Genomic DNA, 24,042 nt, shown 5'->3' on the forward strand with positions numbered 1-24,042 from the left:
GTTCTTAGCTGGATATCTGCAGGCTTCAGTTTAGTATCATTGAAAAGCCTTCCAAACTCATATTGTGGAATGACTGAAATAGCTGAACCAGTGTCCAATTCCATTTTAATTAATTTGCTGTTCACTTCTAGCATAAGCCATATTTCTTTTCTGTTGTTAATTTTCACAGTGAAAATCTGAAGGCTACATAATTCTGCATCACCCTCATCATGATCAGATTTTTTTATCAACAACATGCAGATTAGTGCTTTTTTTGAAACTTCTCCATGACATTTTGCCTTTTTCTCTTTCCTGAGCAATCTATTTATGTCTACCTGACGTGCTCTTTGTATGTCCTACTTTGTTGCATTTTCTCCAAGTTTCACCTTTATGTCAGTATTTGTTTGGTGAGCCCCTCCCATTATTGTAACACAATTTGTTCAGCCAGGCAGGTTTCTGTTTAGACAATGCAATTTTCTTCATGCTCACTTTCGTTCCTGACTGCAACTCAAATGAGTCACTGTCTGCAGTTTCTATTGAAATAGTGATTTCCACTGCTTGTTTGAATATAAGCTGTGTTTCAGTTAGGAGCTGCTTTTGAATGCTTTATTTTAAGATTCCACAACCTAAACAATCTCTTAGTGTATCATTAAGCCCATTTCCAAACTGACAATCTCTTCATTTCAGCTACATAAAATGAAATGGACACCCCTTCCTTTTAATTCTGTTTATGAAACCTAAAGCGTTCTGCAATCAACAATGGCTTTGGTTCTAAATATTCCTGCATCACTTTTGCAATAGTAGCAAGGCTCACTTCTGATGGCTTGGTTAGAGTGCTCAAACTTTGAAGCAAACTGTATGCCTTTAAACCTAATACACTTACCTAAATTGGCACTTGCTTCTCATTTGTTATTTCATTTGGTTCAAAATACTGTTCCAATAGTTCAATGTACATGAGCCAATTACCTATTATGTAATCAGACTCATCAATCTTTCTGACATAGCCAGCCATTTCCGACTCTTTAATGATTGTTGTCACCAAGTGCTCAGTTTATGAACCCTAAATTGTTCAGTTTATGGCCTTTTGAAAGAAAAACTCGATCGTGTCTTTCCTTCCAAAGACCATCTTTCCACATGCTGCAGTGTTAATTTTAAATTTGACCTTCACAGGTTTTATTTTATTTTGAACATCTCGCTCACTTTAACAGGCTGGTAGCCGTGTCAGGTTCGTTTTAAAATTATCTTGTCATCAATGTTATGTTTGGTAACTTCAGAACATTAAACTGATTCAAAGGAAGACAGGAATGTCCAAAATATGGTTTTAACTTCATCCTTACTTTAAGTGAGGTGCACACGTATCACGAGGTAGCATAATGAGGTATGTAATTTACGTTTTATGCATAAAACTAGCAATTAATTAAACATACAGGAATGCTTAATCAAAACAAATATTTTTATATGTATATGTGCACACACACATACAATTACTCAAAAATTACTGAAACATACAAGAACTGTATGCTAGTTTTATAAAGTAGGTTAAGCTGGTTATGCTATTATTCTCAAAGCAAGTGCAAAAAAATTGTGAAAAGTTAGTTTTATTAAAATATCTGTGACTGTCAGTGTAATAATAGAACTATAAGGTAACAGAACACCTCACCCAAAGAAAAAGTTTAACTATAGCTTTGTTCAAATTCACAAGAACTTTCACAGCATTGAGGCAGATCTACAGAGAAGTCAACTCATCTCTTTCATGTCTGCACATTTACACTGGAATGGGAAATCTGCGACAAGCTTAAGTGCAAAGGTCAGTGTAATTCACCTCCTCTAGGATCAGAATCAGGTTTAATATCAGCAGCATATGTCGTGAAATTTATTAACTTTGCGGCAGCGGTACAATGCAATACATGATAATACAGAGAAAAAACTGAATTACAGTAAATATATGCATATTAAAGATTAAGTTAAAATTAAGTAGTATAAAAATGGGAAATATAAAAAGTAATGAGGTAATGTTCATGGGTTCAATGTCCATTCAGAAATCCAAATACAGAGCGGAAGAAGCCGTTCCTGATCATTGAGCGCATCTGCATTAGGATTCTGCATGTCCTTCCCGATGGTAGCAATGAGAAGACGGCATGTCCTGGATGGTAGGGTCTCTTAATGAGATGCCGCCTTTCTGAAACATCACTCCTTGAAGATGTCCTGGATATTATGAGGCTAGTGCCCATGATGAAGCTGACTAACTTTACAACTCTCTGCAGCTTACTTCAATCCTGTGCAATAGTGACTCCCCCCACAAACCAGACAGTGATGCAGCCAGTTAGAATGCTCTCCAAGGTACATCTGTAGAGAATTGCGAGTATTTTAAGTAACAAACCAAATCCCCTCAGACTCCTAATGAAATATAGCTGTTGTCTTCCCTTCTTTAGAGCTGCATCAATATGTTGGATCAAAATTAGGTCCTCAGAGATATTGACACCCAGTTACTTGAAATTGCTTACTCTCTACTTCTGATCTCGCTATGAGGACTGGTATGTGTCCCCTCATCTTATCCTTTCTGAAGTCCACAATCAGTTTTCTGGTCTTACGGACATTCAGTGCAAGGTTGTTGCTGTGACACCACTCAACTAGCTGGTATATCTCACTCCTGTACACCCTCTCGTCACCCTCTGAGATTCTGTCAACAAAAGTTGTAGCGTCAGCAAATTTATAGATGGCAGGTGAGCTGTGCCTAGCTACACAGTCATGGGTGTAGACAGAGTAGAGCAGTGGGCTAAGCACACGTTCCTGAGGTGTTCCCATGTTGATTGTCAGCAAGGTGGAAATGTTACTTCCAATCCGCGCAAATAGTGGTCTTCTAGTTAGGACGTCAAGGATCCAGTTGCAGAGGGAGGTTCAGTGGCCCGGGTTCTGGAGCTTTTCAATCAGAACTGTAAGAATGATGTTATTAAATGCTGACCTGTAGTCAATAAACAGCATCCTGACATTGGCTTTTGTATTATCCATCTGATTCAAGGCTGCATTCACTGAAATTTCTCACAAGTGAAATGGACGACACTTGATTGCAAGGTGTTCTAGGTCTGGTGAACAGGACAGGGACAGCACAGCCATGATTGTACACCATGGGGAGTTGATCATGAAGCATACTCCTCTCCTCCCCTACCTTTGAAAGACTCAGCAGTCCTACCTAGGTGGTGTATTGTAAACGATCAATATGAATTGCCGTATCCGGAATGGAAGGTGTTAACCAAGATTCCGTGAAACAAAAGATGCAAGAGGTGTGAATGTCCCTCTGATATCGAACCATAGCTCTGAGATCTTCAATTTTATTCACCAGAGATTGTACATTTTAAAGCAAGATGGTTGGTATTGAGAGCCAAAAGCCGCATTTTCTTAAGCAAACTTTTAGTCCAGCTTGCCATCCTTCTGACATCTTAAAGGGGAAGCACCCCAGCAACCGGAGTCTGGTCTAGTTTTATTCTAGATTGTTTCATCGCATTAAAACAACATCCACAAGACTCAGAATTCAACTCAGCTGAGCAGAAGGGATGCATTTCTCACTCAACTCTTTAGCTTTCTATCTACACTGGCTGGCCTAAGTAGTGCAACCCCCTTCACTTGGAGTCATTGACCTCAAGTGTAAAGCTAAGTGCAGGTAAGTAGTTTATTTATTTTATGTTAGGTCCATTAATAATAACCCCAGAAAATTCTTTGGTGTGAAGGGTCAACTTGGCTGTGCCTCCACTTTAGATCAGGAAGCAGTGGCTGAACAAGGTCATTGGCTATATAATCCAGAAGAACACATCCATTCTAAAATGCTCCTAGCTACCTGACCAACGTCTGACAGCTGGTGAGCCTTTGGGGGCATTGCTGTACACCTACAGAGAAGCCCTGTGCTGTGCAAGGCCTCAATAATCAGCTGGCAGCCAGCCTCCCAATTAAAAATTGAGATCGATATACCACACCGGAGGAAACAATGTGGTGTAGCATTAATATTTTAACCCATAATTATAATCAAAATGAACAACAGATATCAAATTAAACCCACAGCAGCAATCAGCATTGATTTGTATTAACAATAGTCCAAAACTTCAGGTAATAACAAACTGTCTACAGTGACCACTGGTTTACAAACAATAACACTCCACTTCCAGATCTACCAAAGCTTGAAGCTATTGCAAACTTAAGTGACAAGGTCCTCCTGTGTAGTGTTGGGGCCACATGTAATATAAATGTCACCTGGATGAAGGAACTGATGGCATTGTGGCCAAGTTTGCAAAAGATACCAAGACAGGTGGAGGGACAGATAGTAGTGTTGCAGAGGCAGGGAATCTGCTTAAGGTCTTGGATGGGTTGGGAGAATGGGCAAAGAAATGGATGATGGAAGACAATATGAGGAAATGCAACATCATACATTTTTGGTGAAAGAATAAAGGTGTAGACCATTTTCTAAATTTGGAGAGAATACAGAAATTGGAGTGGCAAAGAGGACATGGGAATCCTACTGCAGGATTCTCTTAAGGTTAACCTTTAGGTTGAGTTGGTAGTAAAGAAAGCAAATGCAATGTTAGCATTCATTTCTAAAGGGGTAAAACATACAAGCAAGGATGTACTGCTGAGGCTTTATAAAGCTTTAATCAGACATTTGGAATACTGTGAGCAATTTTGGGCCCTATATGTAAGGAAAGATGTTCTGTGCCTGGAGGGAGACCATAATCCCAGGAATGGCAGGACTGATATGTCAAGAAATTTTCACATCTCTGGGCCTGTACTTGTGTGAGTTCAGAAGGATGAAGTGGAGCACACATTGAAACCTACTGAATACTGAATGGCATGCAGTGAACATGGAGAGGATGCTTACATCAGTAGGATAATCTAGGATCCATTGGCACAGCCTAGGAACAAAGAGATATCCAATAAAAGGATCTAATGCTTTCCTGGCATATATGATGAATAAACTCTTCTTAGGCTTCCAGCCAGATACAGATATTAATTTAACCAACATTTTGATGGCAAACCTGCCATCTTCATCAGGGATGAATCCTGGGCATGTCTAGTTAGGTGGTATTTATACCCCTGTCACCCGTCCGTCCTGATTGGTTTCCACTGTCCCACCTTGTTTACAATCAATCGAATTCCAGTTCTTTCTTACAGCCAGACCTTCAGCTTTGTTAAAATTATTTTCTTCTGGTTTTATTTTAATGGCTTTCTTCATCAGGTGGTCCCAAAAGTCAAAGTCAATCCTGGGCCCATTGTGAATGCAATGTACTGCTACCGCCAATTTCTCCAGGTAACCCAAACAGATACACCTTCTGTGCTTCTTGATGCGGGTTTTTGCTGTGCCAATATACGCTGCTCCACATTCACAGGGAATCCTGAGGCTTACATAAGTGGTAAGGAAATTATTGGGGAAGGTTCTTTGAGAGAAGATCTAATTCCATTGGGAAAATCATAGACTTGTTAGGGATAGTCATCATGGCTTTGTATAGGAGAGGTCATGTTTTACAAACTTGATTGATTTTATTGAGGAATGACACAGATGATTGGTGAAGGCACAGCAATGAAAGTTGTACACGTGGACTTTAAAAAAATCTTTCAACAAGGTCTCTTACAGTAGACTGATTAAAGCATTCAGGATCCATGGAGATTTTCTAAATTGAATTCAAAATTGGCTTGGTCAGTTTTGGAAAACTGTATGCAGTTCTGGTTTTTGGATTACAGGAAGTAGAGGCTTTGGATAGAATGTGGGAAATATAAATCAAGATATTTCCTTGATTAGATAGTATTAGCTGCAAGGAGAGATTGGACAAACTTGGACAGTTTTCTTGGTGAGTCCGAAGGCTGAGGAGCAACCTGACACAAATATACAAAATTATGAGGCAGGGACAGGGTAGATTGTCAGAGTCTTTCTCCCAGGGTGGAAATTTCAAATACTAGAGGGCACATCTTAAAAGGTGAGAGGTGGAAAGTTTGAAGATGATTAATGAGACAAGCTTTGTTTACACACAGAAAGTAACAGCTGCCTGGAGTATGTTGCCAGGGGAAATGGTGGAAATAAATACAATAGTAATGGTCAAGAGCCATTTTAGATAGGTAATGACAATCAGGGAAGGGAATGGGGGGATATAAACAATAAATTTGCATATGAGATTGATTTGTCATCTTGAATTCCACTGATATCATAGGTTGAAGGTGCCTGTACTGTAATTTTCACTGTTCTATGTTCTGTTCAATGAAATACATATGTATGTGCCAAGTCAAATTACTTACACATTCAAATTCCTTACCTAGTCGAAAGAGGTACTTCTTTATTCAAGTATTTTTCTTTTGTCTCATTTGCATATTTTGCAGCAATTACACTGATCATTGTTTCAGTAACTGTGTTTTCTTTAACGTCACATTCCCTCTGCAGAAGTACAGAATCCTTGTTAATAAGTTATTAATAAATTAATATTAAGAGCTGCAAGAAAATATGTATAATATTTCAAACAAAATGATACTGCATACAACTGCATAGAAATTACATTTCATCCATTTCTTGTGTGCTTAATATGAGCTGTATTTACTTTCAACACCCAAACTTGATACAATTTACTTTATTAAAAAATCTATTGGGGCAGTTTATTCCCACGTTAATGTGCTAAACCACAACCAGCACAATCCTGATTGGCAGATGACTGAGACTGTAAATGTCACATTAATTCCTTAAAAATTCTGGGAAGTGGTCTCACCTTTAAAATATAGTACATTCTCCTGGCAGTGACAGTAAATGTGCAACAAGCTGCCATAAAAGGGAAGGAGGAGTACCATATCTACTGTTTCTGGCACAACATAGCCATCCTTCCTAGACATTAATTTACATGTTATAAATGACCCCAAGCCACTCTGATAATGCAAGTTAATAAATGATTAGAATCATGTCCAGCACTAGCAATGAAGTGATCTGTCAGGTAGCAAGGGAACAAAATTTGTATATCCTAATGTGACCTAATGGAGTGTTTGTGTCCTGTTTAGGGCACTGAAACACCTTCAATTACTCCAAAAGACCGAGGTTTGGTAAAATACTGAAAGGCTTTTATTCGCTGTACAATACGACCTCCACAGTGAGTGTCTGCCCCCGGACTGAGGGGGAGGGGCAAGGCAAACACCTTTATACAGGACTCTGTGGGAGGAGCCACAGGGACAGTCAGCAGAGGGGTGTGTCCAGACAGGTAACGGAGTTACAACATATATACATGGTTTACCACATTCATCCCTCCTTTTTTTAAAAAAGAGTCCCGCGGGGTGAAGTGACTGACAATATTTACAAGAAGTATATTTACAGGTTAAGTCTATCAGGCGGTTGAGTCCGTCGCTGTGATCTACGTAGCACCGGCGATGGCAGTTGTGCCGGCTCCGGCCTGACTTCAGGTGCCAGCACATTAGGCATCGGTAATCCCTCGTGCGTGTGCGTCGCGCCTGGTATGGGAGTGTCGTGTGGTGTCTGTATAGGGTTTGGGGTGCACGGTGTCTCGTAGGTACATACATTGGTGGGCACGGGGTCAATAGTCACCATGGAGTGTTCAGGGTAGGGGCCCGGAGCTCCTGTGGGCGCCAGGTCGCGGATGGAGACCGTGTCCTCCCGCCCATCAGGTAAAACCACATAGGCATACTGGGGGTTTGCATGAAGTAAGTAAACCCTCTCAACTATCGGGGAGTATTTATTGCTCCTCGCATGTTTCCGAAGCAGCACTGGCCCCGGGGATGTCAGTCAAGATGGTAAGGTGGTTCCAGTGGTCGATTTTCTGGGAAAAGAAAAGAGCCGCTCATGAGGGGTGGCATTGGTGGCTGTGCATAACAGGGAGCGGATGGAGTGGAGTGCCTCGGGAAGGACCTCCTGCCAGCGGGAGACCGGCAGTCCCTTTGACCTGAGGGCTAAGAGTGTGGCTTTCCACACTGTGCCATTCTCCTTCTCTACCTGTCCATTCCCCCGGGGATTATAGCTCGTGGTCCTACTGGTTGCAATTCCCCTAGCCAGTAGATATTGGCGCAGCTCATCACTCATAAACGAGGACCCTCTGTCACTGTGGATATAGCACGGGTATCTGAACAGAGTGAAGAGCTTGCGCAGGGCTTTTATAACTGACGTGGTAGTGGTGTCGGGGCAGGGGATGGCGAAGGGGAACCACAAGTACTCGTCAATTACGTTAAGGAAGTACACATTGCGGTCGATGGAGGGAAGGGGGCCCTTAAAGTCAACACTCAGTCGCTCAAAGGGGCGGGTGGCCTTGATGAGTGGTGCCTTTTCAGGTCGGTAGAAGTGCGGTTTGCACTCTGCGCAGACTTGGCAGTCCCTGGTCATCATCCTGATCTCCTCAAGGGAGTAAGGCAGGTACCGGGCTTTCACGAAGTGGAAAAGCCGGGTGACTCCCGGGTGGCAAAGGTCTACATGTAGGGCATATAGCCGGTCGATCTGCGCGCTGGCGCATGTTCCCCGGGATAGGGCATCGGAGGGCTCATTGAGCTTCCCAGGCCTGTACATGATGTCATAGTTGTAGGTGGAGAGTTCGATTCTCCACCTCAGAATTTTATCATTTTTGATTTTGCTCCGCTGCTGATTATTAAACATGAATGTGACTGAGCGCTGGTCAGTTAGCAGGGTGAACCTTTTGCCGGCAAGATAGTGCCTCTAGTGCCTTATAGCTTCCACTATGGCCTGGGCCTCTTTCTCTACCGCAGAGTGCCGAATTTCAGGGCCTTGAAGGGTACGGGAGAAGAACGCCACTGGTCTTCCTGCCTGGTTGAGGGTAGCAGCCAGCGCAAAGTCGGAGGCGTCACTCTCTACTTGGAAGGGAATGGCCTCATTAACCGCATGCATTGCTGCTTTGGCAATGTCCCCTTTTATGCAGTTGAAGGCCGCGTGGGCCTCGGCAGAGAGGGGGAATGTGGTGGACTTGACCAGGGGGCGGGCCTTGTCTGCATAATTAGAGACCCATTGGGCGTAATATGAAAAGAAGCCCAGGCACCTTTTGAGGGCTCTGAAGGTATTGGGAAGAGGGAGTTCCAACAAGGGGCGCATACGGTCAGGGTCAGGGCCAATGACTCCATTCTCCACGACACACCCAAGGATAGCAAGTCGGATGGTCCCAAATACACACTTGTCCTTGTTATAGGTGAGGTTGAAAGATTTGGCCGCTTGGAGAAATTTTTGGAGGTTGTTGTCGTGATCCTGCTGGTCGTGACCGCAGATGGTGATGTTATCCAGATATGGGAACGTGGTCTTCAGTTGGCACTGGTCCACCATCTGGTCCATTGCCCTCTGGAAGACAGATACACCATTCGTGATACCAAAGGGGATGCGCAGGAATTGATAAAGCCTGCCATCCGCCTCGAAGGCAGTGTAAGGGCGGTCCTCCCGGCGGATGGGAGCTGATGGTAAGCGGATTTTAGGTCTATGGTCGAGTACACCTTGTACTGTGCTATCTGATTGACCATATCCGCGATGCGGGGTAGAGGGTATGCGTCAAGCTGCGTGAAACTATTGATGGTCTGGCTATAGTCCACGACCATCCTATTCTTCTCCCCGTTCCGAACAACCACCACCTGCGCCCTCCAAGGACTTGTGCCCGTCTCAATGACCCTCTCCCTAAGCAGCCGCTGCACCTCCGACTTAATGAAAGCTCTGTCCCCCGCGCTGTACCTCCTGCTTTTAGTTGCCACAGGTTTACAGCTGGGGGTCAGGTTGGCGAACAGCGGTGGGGGAGGGATCCTGAAGGTGGAGAGGCCGCAAGTGGTGTCGGTAGTGTGGCAGTTGGTCAGTAGCAGGGTACGTGACATATCTCTACAAAACAGGGGATTTATGACAGTAATTGGCAGGAGGGGCCCATCATACTTCATTGTCACGCTTTTCAGGTGGCTCTGGAAGTCCAACCCCAACAGCACAGGGGCACACAGTTGAGGCAAGACCAGTAACGTAAAGTCCCGATATTCTGTGCCCTGCACCACTAGTGTCGCTACACAACCCCCCCGGATGTCTGTTGTATGCGACCTGGAGGCCATGGTGAACCTCTGACTTACCGGCCGTATCATGAGTCCACAATGCTGCACCGTGGCCGGGTGGATAAAACTCTCCGTGCTGCCTGTGTTAAACAGGCAGCTTGTCCTGTGCCCCTCCACCAGGATGTCCATCATTGACCTTGCGAGCTGGTGGGGAGCGCTTTGGTCGAGGGTCACGGAAGCCAGGGTGGGGTCACTGTCTTGGTCCGGCATGGTGGGGTGCCCCGTGAGCACCCGTTGGTCGTAGGCGGTGGGAGGTGGCGCCGACCAAGATGGCCGCTCCCATGTCTCGCACGTGGTGGTGGCGTGCAGGGAAGATGGCGGCAGGCAAGATGGCGGCCCCCACGTCTCGCACGCGGCGCTGCTCGATCCCACTCGCGGTTTTGACTCATAGACCTTGGCAAAGTGGCCCTTCTTTCCGCAGCTGGAGCGGGTAGCTTGTCAGGCCGGGCAGCGTTTCCAGGGGTGCTTCTCCAGTCTGCAGAAGTAGCACTTCGCGGACTCACGACTGGCGGCAGCCGAGGTCGATTCGCTGGCAGGTTGCGGGGTCTGAGGCACCCACAAGGCCATCGGGGGATCGCGTGCCTGGAGAGCCTCGGAGTTATGCAGAGCAGCCTCCAACGTATCAGCCAGCTCCATCGCCGGATTTAGGGTAAGATCGGCTTTTTCCAGCAGCCGCTGGCGCACGTACACTGACCTGGTCCCTGTGACGAAGGCGTCTCTCACTAGGAGTTCTGCATGCTGTGCCGCCGTCAGCTCCTGGCAATTGCAGGCTCGCACGAGCGTCCATAGAGCCTGGACGAACTCAGCACTCGATTCCCCGGGGCGTTATTGCCGTGTCGCTAAACGGTGCCGAGCATAGACGTTGTTTATCGGCCGCAGGTATTGTCTTTTGAGTGCGTTCATTGCACCATCGTAGTTCGGCTGGTCTCTGATCAGCGAATAGACCCGTGGACTGACCCTGGAGAGTAGAACTCTGCGCTTCGCTACGGGGTCGGTCGCTTTAATCTCCTCTAGATACGCTTCGAAGCAGGCCAGCCAGAGTTCGAAAGCGTTTCCAGCTTCAGGTGTTTGCGGATTGAGATCTAATTTTTCTGGTCTCAGGGCCTGTTCCATGTTTTAAAACGTACAGCGAATAAAATTGAAGCACCTTCAATTACTCCAAAAGACTGAGGTTTGGTAAAATACTGAAAGGCTTTTATTCGCTGTACAATACGACCTCCACAGTGAGTGTCTGCCCCCGGACTGAGGGGGAGGGGCAAGATGAACACCTTTATACAGGACTCTGTGGGAGGAGCCACAGGGTCAGCAGAGGGGTGTGTCTAGACAGGTAACCGAGTTACAACATATATACATGGTTTACCACAGGCATCAGAGAGCTTAAGAGGTATAGCAGCACAAGTCATACTCGTTAATTTGCACAATGATTATTGCTTCAATAATTTGTACTTTTTTCCCCTTAATGTCACATTCTTATTGCAATTCAGAAGTTGTTTTATTCAAATTATTAACAGCAAAATTACAAGCAGTAAGAAAATATGAAAATTACTGCAAATGGAAGTAGTTACAAAAAAGGGTTTCAAGCAACATTAAACTGAAATCAAAAATAATTATAAATGAAATTTATATCTCAGAAATCCAGATAAATAGAACTGATTTTTTTCTGTACCGATAGCTAGTTATTCTACAATTGCAGTCTGAGGCAAAATAATCTGAGACACAAGAGAGTGCAAATGTTGGAATCTGGAGCAACACATAAAAAGCTAGAGGAACTCAGCAAGTCAGGCAGCATCTACAGTGGGAAATGGACAGTCGACATTTCAGGTGGAGACCCTTCCGCTGAAGATGAAGTATCTCAGAACATTTACAGCACAGTGGAGGCCTTCCAAACCACAATGTTGTGCTGACCTGTTAACCTACTCCAAGATAAACCTATAACTCTTTCCTCCCACAGAGACCTCCATTTTTCTTTCATCCATGTGTCTAAGAGTCCCTTAGATGCCTCTTAATATATCTGCCACCAACCTCAGTAGTGTATTCCATGCACTTACCCCTCTCAGTGTAAAAATTGTGCTATCTTAGGCACAGAAATGAGTGCAGAGTGTGTTAAACAATAACAGTCCCTGCGTGTGTCAGGCACAAATCATTTTTAATGAAGTGACACTCTCAACTGGAACTCTATTTAGTTCCTTCCTTTCAGACTATCCACCTGCTTGTAAGATCATTTCAACCACCAATTTCCACATCTGAACCTGTATTAGCAATCTGCCAGCCCCCACTGACCCTGAACAACATGGACATTCCTACTCTCTGAACAGCCCAACTACACCCACCTCTCAATTTCAAAATTGAGGTCCTCATCCATTCGCACCCCACTCCCCCCAACACTTATTGGGAGAAAATCCAACCAGACACAACCATCACCACCCACTGCATTTCAGAATCCACAAAACTCAGGTGGAAGCAAGCTATCCCTAATCCCAGAGGACACCCTCAGAAGATAAAGGTCAGCACAAACATGTAATACTGTATGCAAATGAATAGCCCCCTGAAAAAATAGGATCTCAGTCAACGGAATGAAGAAAACTGCAGAGAAATGGAGGAAAAAAGCAACAAACAAATTGAGTTCATACATAGTAGAATTCATACAGACACCAATCAAGTATCAGAAATTGGAGCATTCAAGTTTCAGCTCCAGAAGACTGTAATGTTTTTCAATGTTTTATCTATTGTACATTTATTTGTTCAAGTTTGCTGCAGAAGTATTTATTAAGGCAGTCTGAGAAGCAAAGCGTGAAGAATGACTAGATGAGTGGGATTATATTTTTGATGGAATGATGGCATCAGTGGTGTTAACTGCAGAAATAGATATTTGGGAATTTGATAATGGAATGATAAAGATTCAAGACAAATTTTCAAGTGGCAAATATTGAAAGTAGAATGTTCTCTACTGTAATTATCAAAAGTTCTACTATTTCTAATCTTTATTTTCCATAAAAGGTTAGCTTCTTTCAGTATAATTACTCTTAGTTTTAGAATTTTGTTTAAACACCATTTTAATTGCTCTAAGTTCCAAGCACCTCCAAATTCTGCAGAACAAGTCTTCCTTCTAGTGGCTATAAACTAATCATATACTATTGAAATGCATTCCACTATTTCTACATTGATTGAACAATCTTACTAACTTAATTTGTGCAGGTGCTTTTCAGTTTTCCATGTGTACAGTATCTATATTTACTCTAAATCTCATCACGTTTTTCTACACAGAAATATTATACTACACTAAAATTACTTTTTTTCATTTCTTACAAGCAAATTTAATCCTCTTACCCCAAATTAAAATTTAGTTATTTATAAAAGAATGCTGAAGACAGATGAGTATATTAATTTAAGTATATAAATTGATGAGGAACATTTACAAGAAATACAATGAGAAACATTTATTTCACTGTACAGATTTGATTTTCCAGGAAGAAATTCTATTGTCAGCTACAACCTATTTATTAGATTAAGATTAAAGATTAGCTACATTGAAACAGAGTGAAATGTATCATTCACAGAAAATCAAATCAGCCACGAAGTGCTGGGGGCAGCCCACAAGTGTTGGCAGGCTTCTGGCACCAACATAACATGCCCATAACTTACTAACCCATACGTCTTTGGAACGTGGGAGGAAATTGGAGCATCCAGAGGGAACCCACACATTCACAGAGAGAACTCTTTATAGTCAGTGATGGGAAACAAACCTCAGTTGGTGGTCACCGATACTATAAAGCAATTGCGCTAACCGCTAAGCTACTGTAACACTTGTGATAGCAAATGCACTAACTGCTATGCATACTGAAATAGTAAGTTCCTAAGAAATGAATATAGACATTCAGGCAAGATCCAATTCCACCAAGTTTCTGTTGTTGTTCTGATAATAAAAGGGCAAATCTTTCTGGCTGGAGTTGCCAGCTGTGCTTAGAAACACCGGACTATAATCAATCAATCTTCAGGAAGTTTCATATTTCCACAGATATTCTCCTAAATTGAGTGTCACCAAATGACATACAGTGCTGTAGCTGTCACTCCACTCTGCATCTGTATACACAGCCCTATAGTTGGTAGCCCCTCTTTCTGGAATTCTGCATTAAGCAGAATTACTTTTGTAATCCTCTACTTGTCAAACATGGCATAAAATCAAAGACCTCTTTGATCTTAATAGAGATGATAGCTTTGGTATTAAGAGGCAAAGGGGAGGATAAGTATTTCTTTAAATACTTTATTTCAACATTTTTAATTATTTGTTTATTTTTGTGGGATTTCAATTAGCATCTTGAAGGTTATTTTACTTATTCTATCTTTACCTCAATTTTAATGTTACCAAATACCTTCTAAAGTTTGTCGTGGTCATTTGGCATCAGGGCCACAATTCTAAAGTACCTGAGGCCTGGTTTTCATTGAGACCTTGTTTTCAAAGGCATGGAGGATCAATGAAAAGAGCTCTCCTTGTTCAGACTGGGTTAAGTGTGGGTAAGTTTTGGGAATTAGAGGCTGTCAGCCAAGTCCAGAAAATTGACCCATTAATTTCTGGCATATGCTGTAAAACTCCAATAATTAATTCATACTTTATTTCTTCCCCCACTAAACCTCATGAATTTAAAGGTAGTGGAAATCAGACCATGTAAATTTAAAGGAAACATGAAAAATAGAACTGGTATCAGCTTATATGCTTCGACAAGCTGAAATACACAAACATTTTGGTCCCCAGCTGCCATTCCCAATCCTAGATCCAGTCATATACCCTGCCTAAACTTCAGGCTATGTCTACAGCCATATAACCACCCTGTAGTTCAAACTCTGGCAGCACACACTCCAGAACACCAAATCTAATTTTCACTAATACATAGCTGGCTACAGAAATCATCTAATTTTTCATTTAATTACCTCCAGTGTAATGGTGACTGAATATGATGCTTGAACAAAATCTTCGATGATTTGGAGCATCTGATCAGAGCAACTGCAAAACCTAAAGTCCCTACAGTATTTACTGAGTTGTGTATCACATTTGACACAGAATCAATGGATGATGTTGGGAAAAGGCTACTCTTAAATGAAATCTTTCAGGAAACTAAATAGAAAGCCCATCATTATGGCAGAGAACCAATCTATAGTTACAATTTCTGGGCCAGATTCTCCATATCGCTTCAAATAGCTCTCTGTATAGGTTTTCTAAATGAGCCTAGACAGAATAACACATTAGCCTGAAATGCGATCCTGTTGTAGCTCTAACAAACACCTGTCTGTAAATTTTGGATGCATTGAACTAAATAAAGATGGTAAAGAGAAATGGATCAAAGTTAATAACAACGAACCTGTATTGTTTCATTCACACACTACCTTTTTTGGTTGATTCTTGCACATTAAATCTGTTTTGTATCGTTTGGAACTCTTGTTGCTATTTGGAGTGTTCTGCTTTTCACATCCAGTATTATGGCAGATCTCATCCAATTTGAATTTATCCATTTCAGAAGCTATATTTTCTGTAAATTTTGTCTGGCAAACAGAATTCAAACAAAGCTTTTCAGTTTCAGAGACCATTGTTGAACTTGGATTAAATGTTCTATTTGCAGTACGTTGTACTTTTTTGTAGTTGTCCTTGATACAGGTTCCACTTCTTTCATGCATTCCTCTTGGGGTCATTTTCTCTAACTTGCCTTCCAGCTGCATCTCCAATGCTTCATTTTTTGAGTTTTTAAATTTATTCTGATCATCCTCTTTCGGTGATTTTTCATCAAATATTGAGCAAAATGCTTGGTGCTTGATAATCTGATCATCTATTTTCAAAGAAAGAGAAAATTGTTTCAAATAAACTCGCTACATCTGTGAAACTGTCAGAAATTATTTCCAAACTATTTAATCTAATTATTTTTTTTTAAAAAGGCTCAAGTTTTAATTCAAAGACCTTCCATCAGGAAGAAAGAAAACAAGTCAGTCTAGGAAGCAGAGGAAGAAGGGTAGAGCAATGGATAGAAAAACAGGAATACCTGCAGCAGGAATAAAATAACGTGGTCATCAAATGCACAACTAAGCTCCTTTGTGTAATATGCCATTAATGTTGTGAAATCTAGGTAAGTGATCTGTCTAGAAGCTGTCTGATCTTCTGAATTTATTCAGCATACTTTTTTTTTTATTCCAGACTTCCAGCATCTGCATTTTAATTAATTTTTTTTAGAGTACCTCTCCTATAAATTGAAAATTCAAAAACTTCATTGAATGCTCAAAGATAATTGCTATTTCTATATTTTCACAGTACTGAAGAATGTGACTTTTAACAAAAACAGGAATGCTGAACAAATTCAGCCAGTCAAGGAGTATCAGTGAAACTAGAAATAAGTGAATGTTTCAAGTCAAAGACCATTCAATAGAATAGAGGAAAAGAGAAAATAAGTTAGTCTAAGTAACTGAGCCAATGTCAAAACTTGGGTAAAATGCTGGTCGGCCATTGAATGGGCAATTTCAACTCATTTGTCTGTGTAACATGTTACTAATGGTGAGAAATCTGACTGATGTTTTACAAGCTGGCCTACTGTAATATGCTGAGCAGGCTAGAATATAAAAATGAAAAATGAGTAATGAATTGCACGTACAAATGATTAAAAAAAGAATGAAAGATGAAGTTATCTGAAGTTGCAGAATTTAATACAGGTCGACCTTCACTAATCCGACTACCTGTAATCCGGTTCCTTCAATAATCCGACACTGATTATGCTTAATGTGATCCTTCCGTAATTTGGCATTTTCACTAATCCGGCACTCCTCAGGTCCCAGTGGTGCCGGATTAGTGAAGGTCAACCTGTACTGAATTCTACAGACTACAATGTGCCAAACAAAAAAAAAGAGATGTTGTTCTGCAAACTTTAATATCTAATTCTAATTTCTTGAATTAAATGCCATATTCTATGCACAACAACCTGGCACTCAATGTCAGCAAGACCAAAGAGTTGATTGTGAACTTCAGGAAAGAGAAGTCAGGAGAACGCACACCAATCTTCAGTGAGGGCTCTGTGATAGAAAGCCTGAGCAGCTTTCAAGTTCCTGGGTGTTAACATCTCAACTGGATCTTTTCTGGGCCCAAAAGATCAATGTAATTACAAAGACAGCATGTCAGCTGCTCTACTACAAGACTCTTACAGTTTCTGTAGATATGATGATAAACATTCTAACTGGTGACATCAAAGCCTGGTATGGAGGCTCCAATATGCAGGATTAAAAGAGGTTGCAGAGGGTTGTAGACTTAACCAGTTCCATCATGAGCATACCCTCCCCACCCCTGAGGACACCTTCAAAAGTCAATGCTTGAAGAAGGTAGCATCCATCACTAGGGACCCTCATCATTATGGACATGCCCTCTCCTTGCTACTACCATTGGGTAGCCTGAAGACCCATACACTCAACAATTAAGGAACTGTTTCTTCCTTCCACCATCAGATTTCTGAACATTCCATGATCTCTAAAATACGACCTTGTTATTCCTTTTGTTTCTGCACTATGTTTATTTTTGTAACTTATTTTCGTTTTATGTCCTCCACTGTACTGCTGCCGCAAAACAACAAATTGCTTGCCATATGTCAGTGATGATAAATCTGATTCTGATTCGGCTCCTGCTAGTACACCATCATTCTGTCTCATTACCGTTCCCCCACATGGAAGTAGACATCTGGGCTGATTATCTTCTTCCTTGTTCGTCTAATAGCTATCTCTCCTCAGTCATGCTTCTATAAAAATCACTGGGAAAATGTGTTTCTTAGCATACCTGAACTTTTACTAATAACAGCTCCAGACAGGATAGAGCAACAGCTTAGAAATCTTTTGTTTTTTTTCCACAGAATCTTATTTGAGCCATGGGAAATATGTATGGGGTAGACATCAGAATAGAAAGCATAGAAGTTATCACTTTTGCTTTAAGCCAGCATCAGTGCCATACACTAGGAATTCTATGTTGATAAACCATTAATTCCTCACAAAAATACTCACATCTGCATTGTAGCTGAACTAACACCAAGATCCTGATGGTTTATATAGAGCCTGATCATTTATTTTTAGACTCCTTTCACAATGATATGATATTCCAAAGCATCTTAGAGGCAATAAAACTTCTACCAATGCATTAACATTTTCTAATGTGGCTATTGCGCAAACTAATGGGAATAAAATTACACTAACCCACTGAAGGAGTGTTGGGAGGGTTGCCAAACACGAGGGGGGGGGAGAGGGGGGGAGGGGGTGGAGGGGGGAGAGGTAGAGAAGAAAAGCAAGAGGTGGGGAAGGAGAATGAGGGAAAGGGAGATGCAAGAGAAGGAGAACATGGAGGAAAAGGAAGAAAAGAAAGTAGAAAAGCAAAAGGAGTAGAAGAGGGAGACCATGCCCTGGGAAGAATTTCATAATCGTTTTTTCCCTCTCCGTTTCTCAGCATGAAAAAAGAATGCTGCAGGAGTAACTCAAGGAGAAGAGCAGAATACATTGAGAGGGGTGCGGGGCAGGAAAAGAATTGTCAACATTTGGGTTGACATCCTACAACAGTCCTGATACTGTTTCACCTGCTGAATTCCTCCAGCAGTTTGTGTTTTTTTTGCTCTAGATTCGAGTGGCTGTACTTTTCTTGTGTCAACTTTCTTTATCTCTCTTCTTCCATTTCAAAGACAGAGAGGTTTTTTCCCTGGGAAAAATATTAAAAGCTATTGTTTCTCAGTGCTGTTAAGACAATTATTAACTCACAAATTTCTTTTCAAGTAACTACTTTCAATCCAGTCAAGTACTATGCAAATAGTAATGCGATAAATATTTGTAATGTGATCTTTTATTTTCACCTAGCTAATAGATCAGGCCATAGCTTATGACAACACCTACTGTACAGCCTACCCTTATATTAACAGTAAAATCAAATCAATGGAAAATTATTATATGTGAGGAAAAAGCACAAGACTGTGACAACCAGGTAATTCTTGTAAAGTAACAATGATTTTAGAGCCTAAACGATCTCCTTCTGTGCTGCCAACAGGAATACTGCAGATGCTTGAAATTCAAGCAACACACATCAAAGTTGCCAGTGAACGCAGCAGGCCAGGCAGCATCTCTAGGAAGAGGTACAGTCAACGTTTCAGGCCGAGACCCTTCGTCAGGACTAACTGAAGGAAGAGTTAGTAAGAGATTTGAAAGTGGGAGGGGGAGGGGGAGATCCAAAATGATAGGAGAAGACAGGAGGGGGAGGGATGGAGCCAAGAGCTGGACAGGTGATTGGCAAAAGGGATATGAGAGGATCATGGGACAGGAGGTCCGGGGAGAAAGACAAGGGGGAGGGGAACCAGAGGTTGGGCAAGGGGTATAGTCAGAGGGACAGAGGGAGAAAAAGGAGAGTGAGAGAAAGAATGTGTGTAGAAAAATAAATAACAAATGGTGTACGAGGGGGAGGCGGGGCATTAGCAGAAGTTAGAGAAGTCAATGTTCATGCCACCAGTTTGGAGGCTACCCAGATGGAATATAAGGTGTTGTTCCTCCAACCTGAGTGTGGCTTCATCTTTACAGTAGAGGAGGCCCTCGCATCCCTCCCCACTGATCTCCCTCCTGGCACGTATCTTTGTAAGCGGAACAAGTGCTACACATGCCCTTACACTTCCTCCCTTACCACCATTCAGGGCCCCAGACAGTCCTTCCAGGTGAGGCTACACTTCACCCGTGAGTCGGCTGGGGTGATATACTGCGTCCAGTGCTCCCGATGTGACCTTCTATATATTGGTGAGACGCGACGCAGACTGGGAGACCGCTTTGCTGAACACCTACGCTCTGTCCGCCAGAGAAAGCAGGATCTCCCAGTGGCCACACATTTTAGATCTACATCCCATTCCCATTCTGACATGTCTATCCACGGCCTCCTCTACTGTAAAGATGAAGCCACACTCAGGTTGGAGGAACAACACCTTATATTCCGTCTGGGTAGCCTCCAACCTGATGGCATGAACATTGACTTCTCTAACTTCCGCTAATACCCCACCTCCCCCTCGTACCCCATCTGCTATTTATTTTTATACACACATTCTTTCTCTCACTCTCCTTTTTCTCCCTCTGTCCCTCTGACTATACCCCTTGCCCATCCTCTGGTTCCCCCCCCACCTTGTCTTTCTCCCTGGACCTCCTGTCCCATGATCCTCTCATATCCCTTTTGCCAATCACCTGTCCAGCTCTTGGCTCCATCCCTCCCCCTCCTGTCTTCTCCTATCATTTTGGATCTCCCCCTCCCCCTCCCACTTTCAAATCTCTTACTAACTCTTCCTTCAGTTAGTGCTGACGAAGGGTCTCGGCCTGAAACGTTGACTGTACCTCTTCCTAGAGATGCTGCCTGGCCTGCTGCGTTCACCAGCACCATGTGTGTTCCTTCTGTGCTGTTCTGATCAGTGGTGTCCAAGCCTTTTGATTGGGATCCAGTATGTATTCCAATTGTCATTTATCAAATTAAGCAGCATTAATAATTTACACACTTTAAATATAATAATATTTCAATTCCACAAACTCAAGTAGAATGATGATAAGAACAAACCTGCTTTTATTTCAACTGGCTCAGGACCTATATTTGATTTGTACATTTTCTATTGTACAGTAAATTATCTTTTATTCAGCTGATCTACTTTTAGTTAGTGGTGCTGCAATGGCTCCTGCGACTCAGTTCTATCCTGACGTCTGCTGTTGGAGCTTGTATGCTCTCTCTGTCAGTGCACGGTTTACCTCCGATGCTGTTTCCATCCACCCATATCCCAAAGTGGTGTTGGTTGATTGCTGATAAACCACTGTAGTTTATGTGGAGTATAGGTAGGTGGTAGAAGAATCAGGGTAATTAATACGAAGTGATGGGGAATGGATTACAGGGAACACAATTGATAAAATAAACTCCTTCGATAGAATAAAGATATCTAAGAAACATAATATGAGAATGGATTACCTTGTTGGAATGCATATTTCACAGATGCAGTTTGTCTTTCTACAGTACTGCAGCTTGAAATAGGGCTATCAGAAACCCAACATCTCTTCTTGGACAAACACTTCTGACCCTTGTGAATATTGTCTAAAAGACCAGGCAATCTAGAATATTAAAAATATAGTTTTACTTTGCAATACATCATAATGACCCAAGTGAATAATTTGACATCACTTAATACTGATTTCACAGGAAGACTTGAAAAAAGTGTACAGATTATCACAAGCATTCCCAGAGTTACAAGAAAATAATCTTAACTTCCACATGTAGAGAGGATAAGAGGTTACATACAAAATTTTAATTTTGTCATTTAGCATGATAAGAAGCTCAAAAATGAGGAAGCTTGCACACGTTTTAACTTTTTAACAGCCTTTAAAGTTTTACTGATCAATAATATTCATATGCACATTTTCCAATGGCACAAATGAAAGCCACTATATTTCAGTCTCTACTAACTCAGAAATCCCAATCCACTACAAATCTTTCTTAATCTATTCTCTCCACATGCATAACAACTCTTCTCCAGCATCTACTATGACTGCTTACGAGAGCAACGTACAACCAAGTAAACTAACAACCTGCACCTCCTTAGTGTGTGGGAAGGAGCCAGAGCATCTGAGCAAAAAACACAATCACAGGGAAAATGAGCAGACTCCACACAAACCTCACTGTCAGGAATAAATCCAGTTAGTTAGAGTTGTAATGCAGCACTTCTACGAGCTATGCCAGTATGCCAACGGTGTTGAATGTATGCACATTTGGAGTAAAGCTAAACATTGCTTTGATGTAACCAGAAAAGCAGATTAGATTAGAAGCCTTCTATATATTGACGAGACCTGACGCAGACTGGGAGATCGTTTTGCTGAACACCTACGCTCTGTCCGCCAGGGAAAGCAGGATCTCCCAGTGGCCACACATTTTAATTCCACATCCCATTCCCGTTCTGATACGTCTATCCACGGCCTCCACTACTGTAAAGATGAAGCCACACTCAGGTTGGAGGAACAACACCTTATATTCCGTCTGGGTAGCCTCCAACCTGATGGCATGAATATTGACTTCTCTAACTTCCGCTAATGCCCCACCTCTCCCTCGTACCCCATCCGTTATTTATTTTTATACACACACATTCTTTCTCTCTCTCCTTTTTCTCCCTCTGTCCCTGTGACTATACCCCTTGCCCATCCTCTGGGTTTTTCCTCCCCTCCCCCTTTTTCTTCTCCCTGGGCCTCCTGTCCCATGATCCTCTCATATCCCTTTTGCCAATCACCTGTCCAGCTCTTGGCTCCATCCCTCCCCCTCCTGTCTTCTCCTATCATTTTGGATCTCCCCCTCCCCCTCTCAAATGTCTTACTAGCTCTTCCTTCAGTTAGTCCTGATGAAGGGTCTCGGCCCGAAACGTCGAGTGTACCTCTTCCTAGAGATGCTGCCTGGCCTGCTGCGTTCACCAGCAACTTTGATGTGTGTTGCTTGAATTTCCAGCATCTGCAGAATTCCTCATGTTTAGATTTGAAGATACCACAGAACAAAGAACAGTACAGCACAGGAACAGACTACACGGCCCACAATGTTGTGCCAAACCAGCAAAATTTCAAATCGAAAACACCCAAACACCAATCCCTCCTACCTACACCATGTCCAGATCCTTCTATTTTCCTTGCAACAATGTGCCAATCCAAACATCCCTTAAAAGCCTCTAGTATCCCTATCACCACACCAGGCGGTGCATTCCAGGCATCCACTACTCAGAGTAAAAAACTTAACCCTCACATCCCCCTTGATCCTACCCCCTCTGATCTTCAATGTATGCCCTCTGGTACTCAACATTTCAACCCTGGGAAACAGATACTCTCTGTCCACTCTGTCCATGCCTCTCGTAATCTTGTAAACCTCTATCAGGTCTCCCCTCAGCCTCAGGTACTCCAAGTTTATCCAGCTTCTAGTGACAGCACATACCCTCTAATCTAGACAGCATTCTGATGAACTTCTCCTGCACCCTTTTCAAAGCCTCAGCATTTTCCCTATAGTGGGGCAACCAGAAATGTATGCAAAACTCCAGATGTGGCCTAACCAGAGATTTATAAAGTTGCAACATAACCTCCTGACTTTTGAACTCAATGCCTCAACTGATAAAAACAAACATCCCATAAGCCTCAACTACCTTATTGACCTGTGTAGCCACTTTCAAGGAGCTATGAACTTGGATCCCATGATCTCTCTGCTCAGTAACACTGTGAAGGATCTTGCCCTTAACACTGTACTGTCTCCCTCCATTTGCCCTACCAAGGCGTAACACCTCATATTTATCTGGGTTAAACTCCATCTACCACTTCTCAGCTTACATCTGCAACTGATCTACAGTGCCTATAAAAATTATTCAACCCCCTCGGAAGTTTCCATCCATTATTCTTTTACAACATTGAATCATAGTAGATTCAATTTTGCTTTTTTGACACTGATCAACAGAAAAAGATTCTTTCATATCAAAGTGAAACAAATTTTTACAAATTGGTCTAAATTTATTACAATTATTAAACACAAAATAATTGATTGCATAATTATTCAGCCCCCCCCCACCTTCAAGTCAGTATTTAGTAGATGTATTTTAGGCAGCAATTACAGCCTTGATTCTGTATGGATAGCTCTCTATCAGCTTTGCACATCTGGTCACGAGAATTTTTCCCCATTCTTCTTTACAGATGTCCTGAAGAACTGTGACCTGGACGACATCTTGCTGGACACATGTAAAACGGCACTGATGAAAGGCGACAGACCAGAACAGTGGTCACTCTCAAACATTATCCCAGTCCCCAAGTCTGGATCCCTCACGAAGACAGATAACTACCACAGTATCAGCTTGACCTGCATCTTAGCAAAGCTATACAATCAGATGATCTTGATCAGGATTCGCACCACCATTGACCCTAAGCTAAGATTCAATCAGAATGGTTTTCGGCAGAAGCGCACAACAGTAATGCAAATACATGCTCTCTGTAGAATCATCAAGGAAGTCA

General features: G+C 42.3%; 1 protein-coding gene across 1 annotated transcript in view; it reads right to left on the reverse strand.

Moving 5' to 3' along the window:
* Nucleotides 1–24,042, reverse strand: part of LOC134336900 (synaptonemal complex protein 2-like) — a 293,594-nt gene that overhangs the window by 191,959 nt on the left and 77,593 nt on the right. Inside the window, exons 10-13 of the mRNA XM_063031521.1 lie at nt 20,993–21,132; nt 15,643–15,836; nt 15,400–15,555; nt 6,270–6,388 (exon numbers count right to left, since the gene is read on the reverse strand). Of these exons, the coding sequence (XP_062887591.1) occupies nt 6,270–6,388; nt 15,400–15,555; nt 15,643–15,836; nt 20,993–21,132 (609 nt within the window). The remainder of the gene's footprint in view (nt 1–6,269; nt 6,389–15,399; nt 15,556–15,642; nt 15,837–20,992; nt 21,133–24,042) is intronic.

The sequence above is a fragment of the Mobula hypostoma genome, chromosome 2, assembly GCF_963921235.1.
Source record: "Mobula hypostoma chromosome 2, sMobHyp1.1, whole genome shotgun sequence".
Taxonomy (NCBI): domain Eukaryota; kingdom Metazoa; phylum Chordata; class Chondrichthyes; order Myliobatiformes; family Myliobatidae; genus Mobula; species Mobula hypostoma.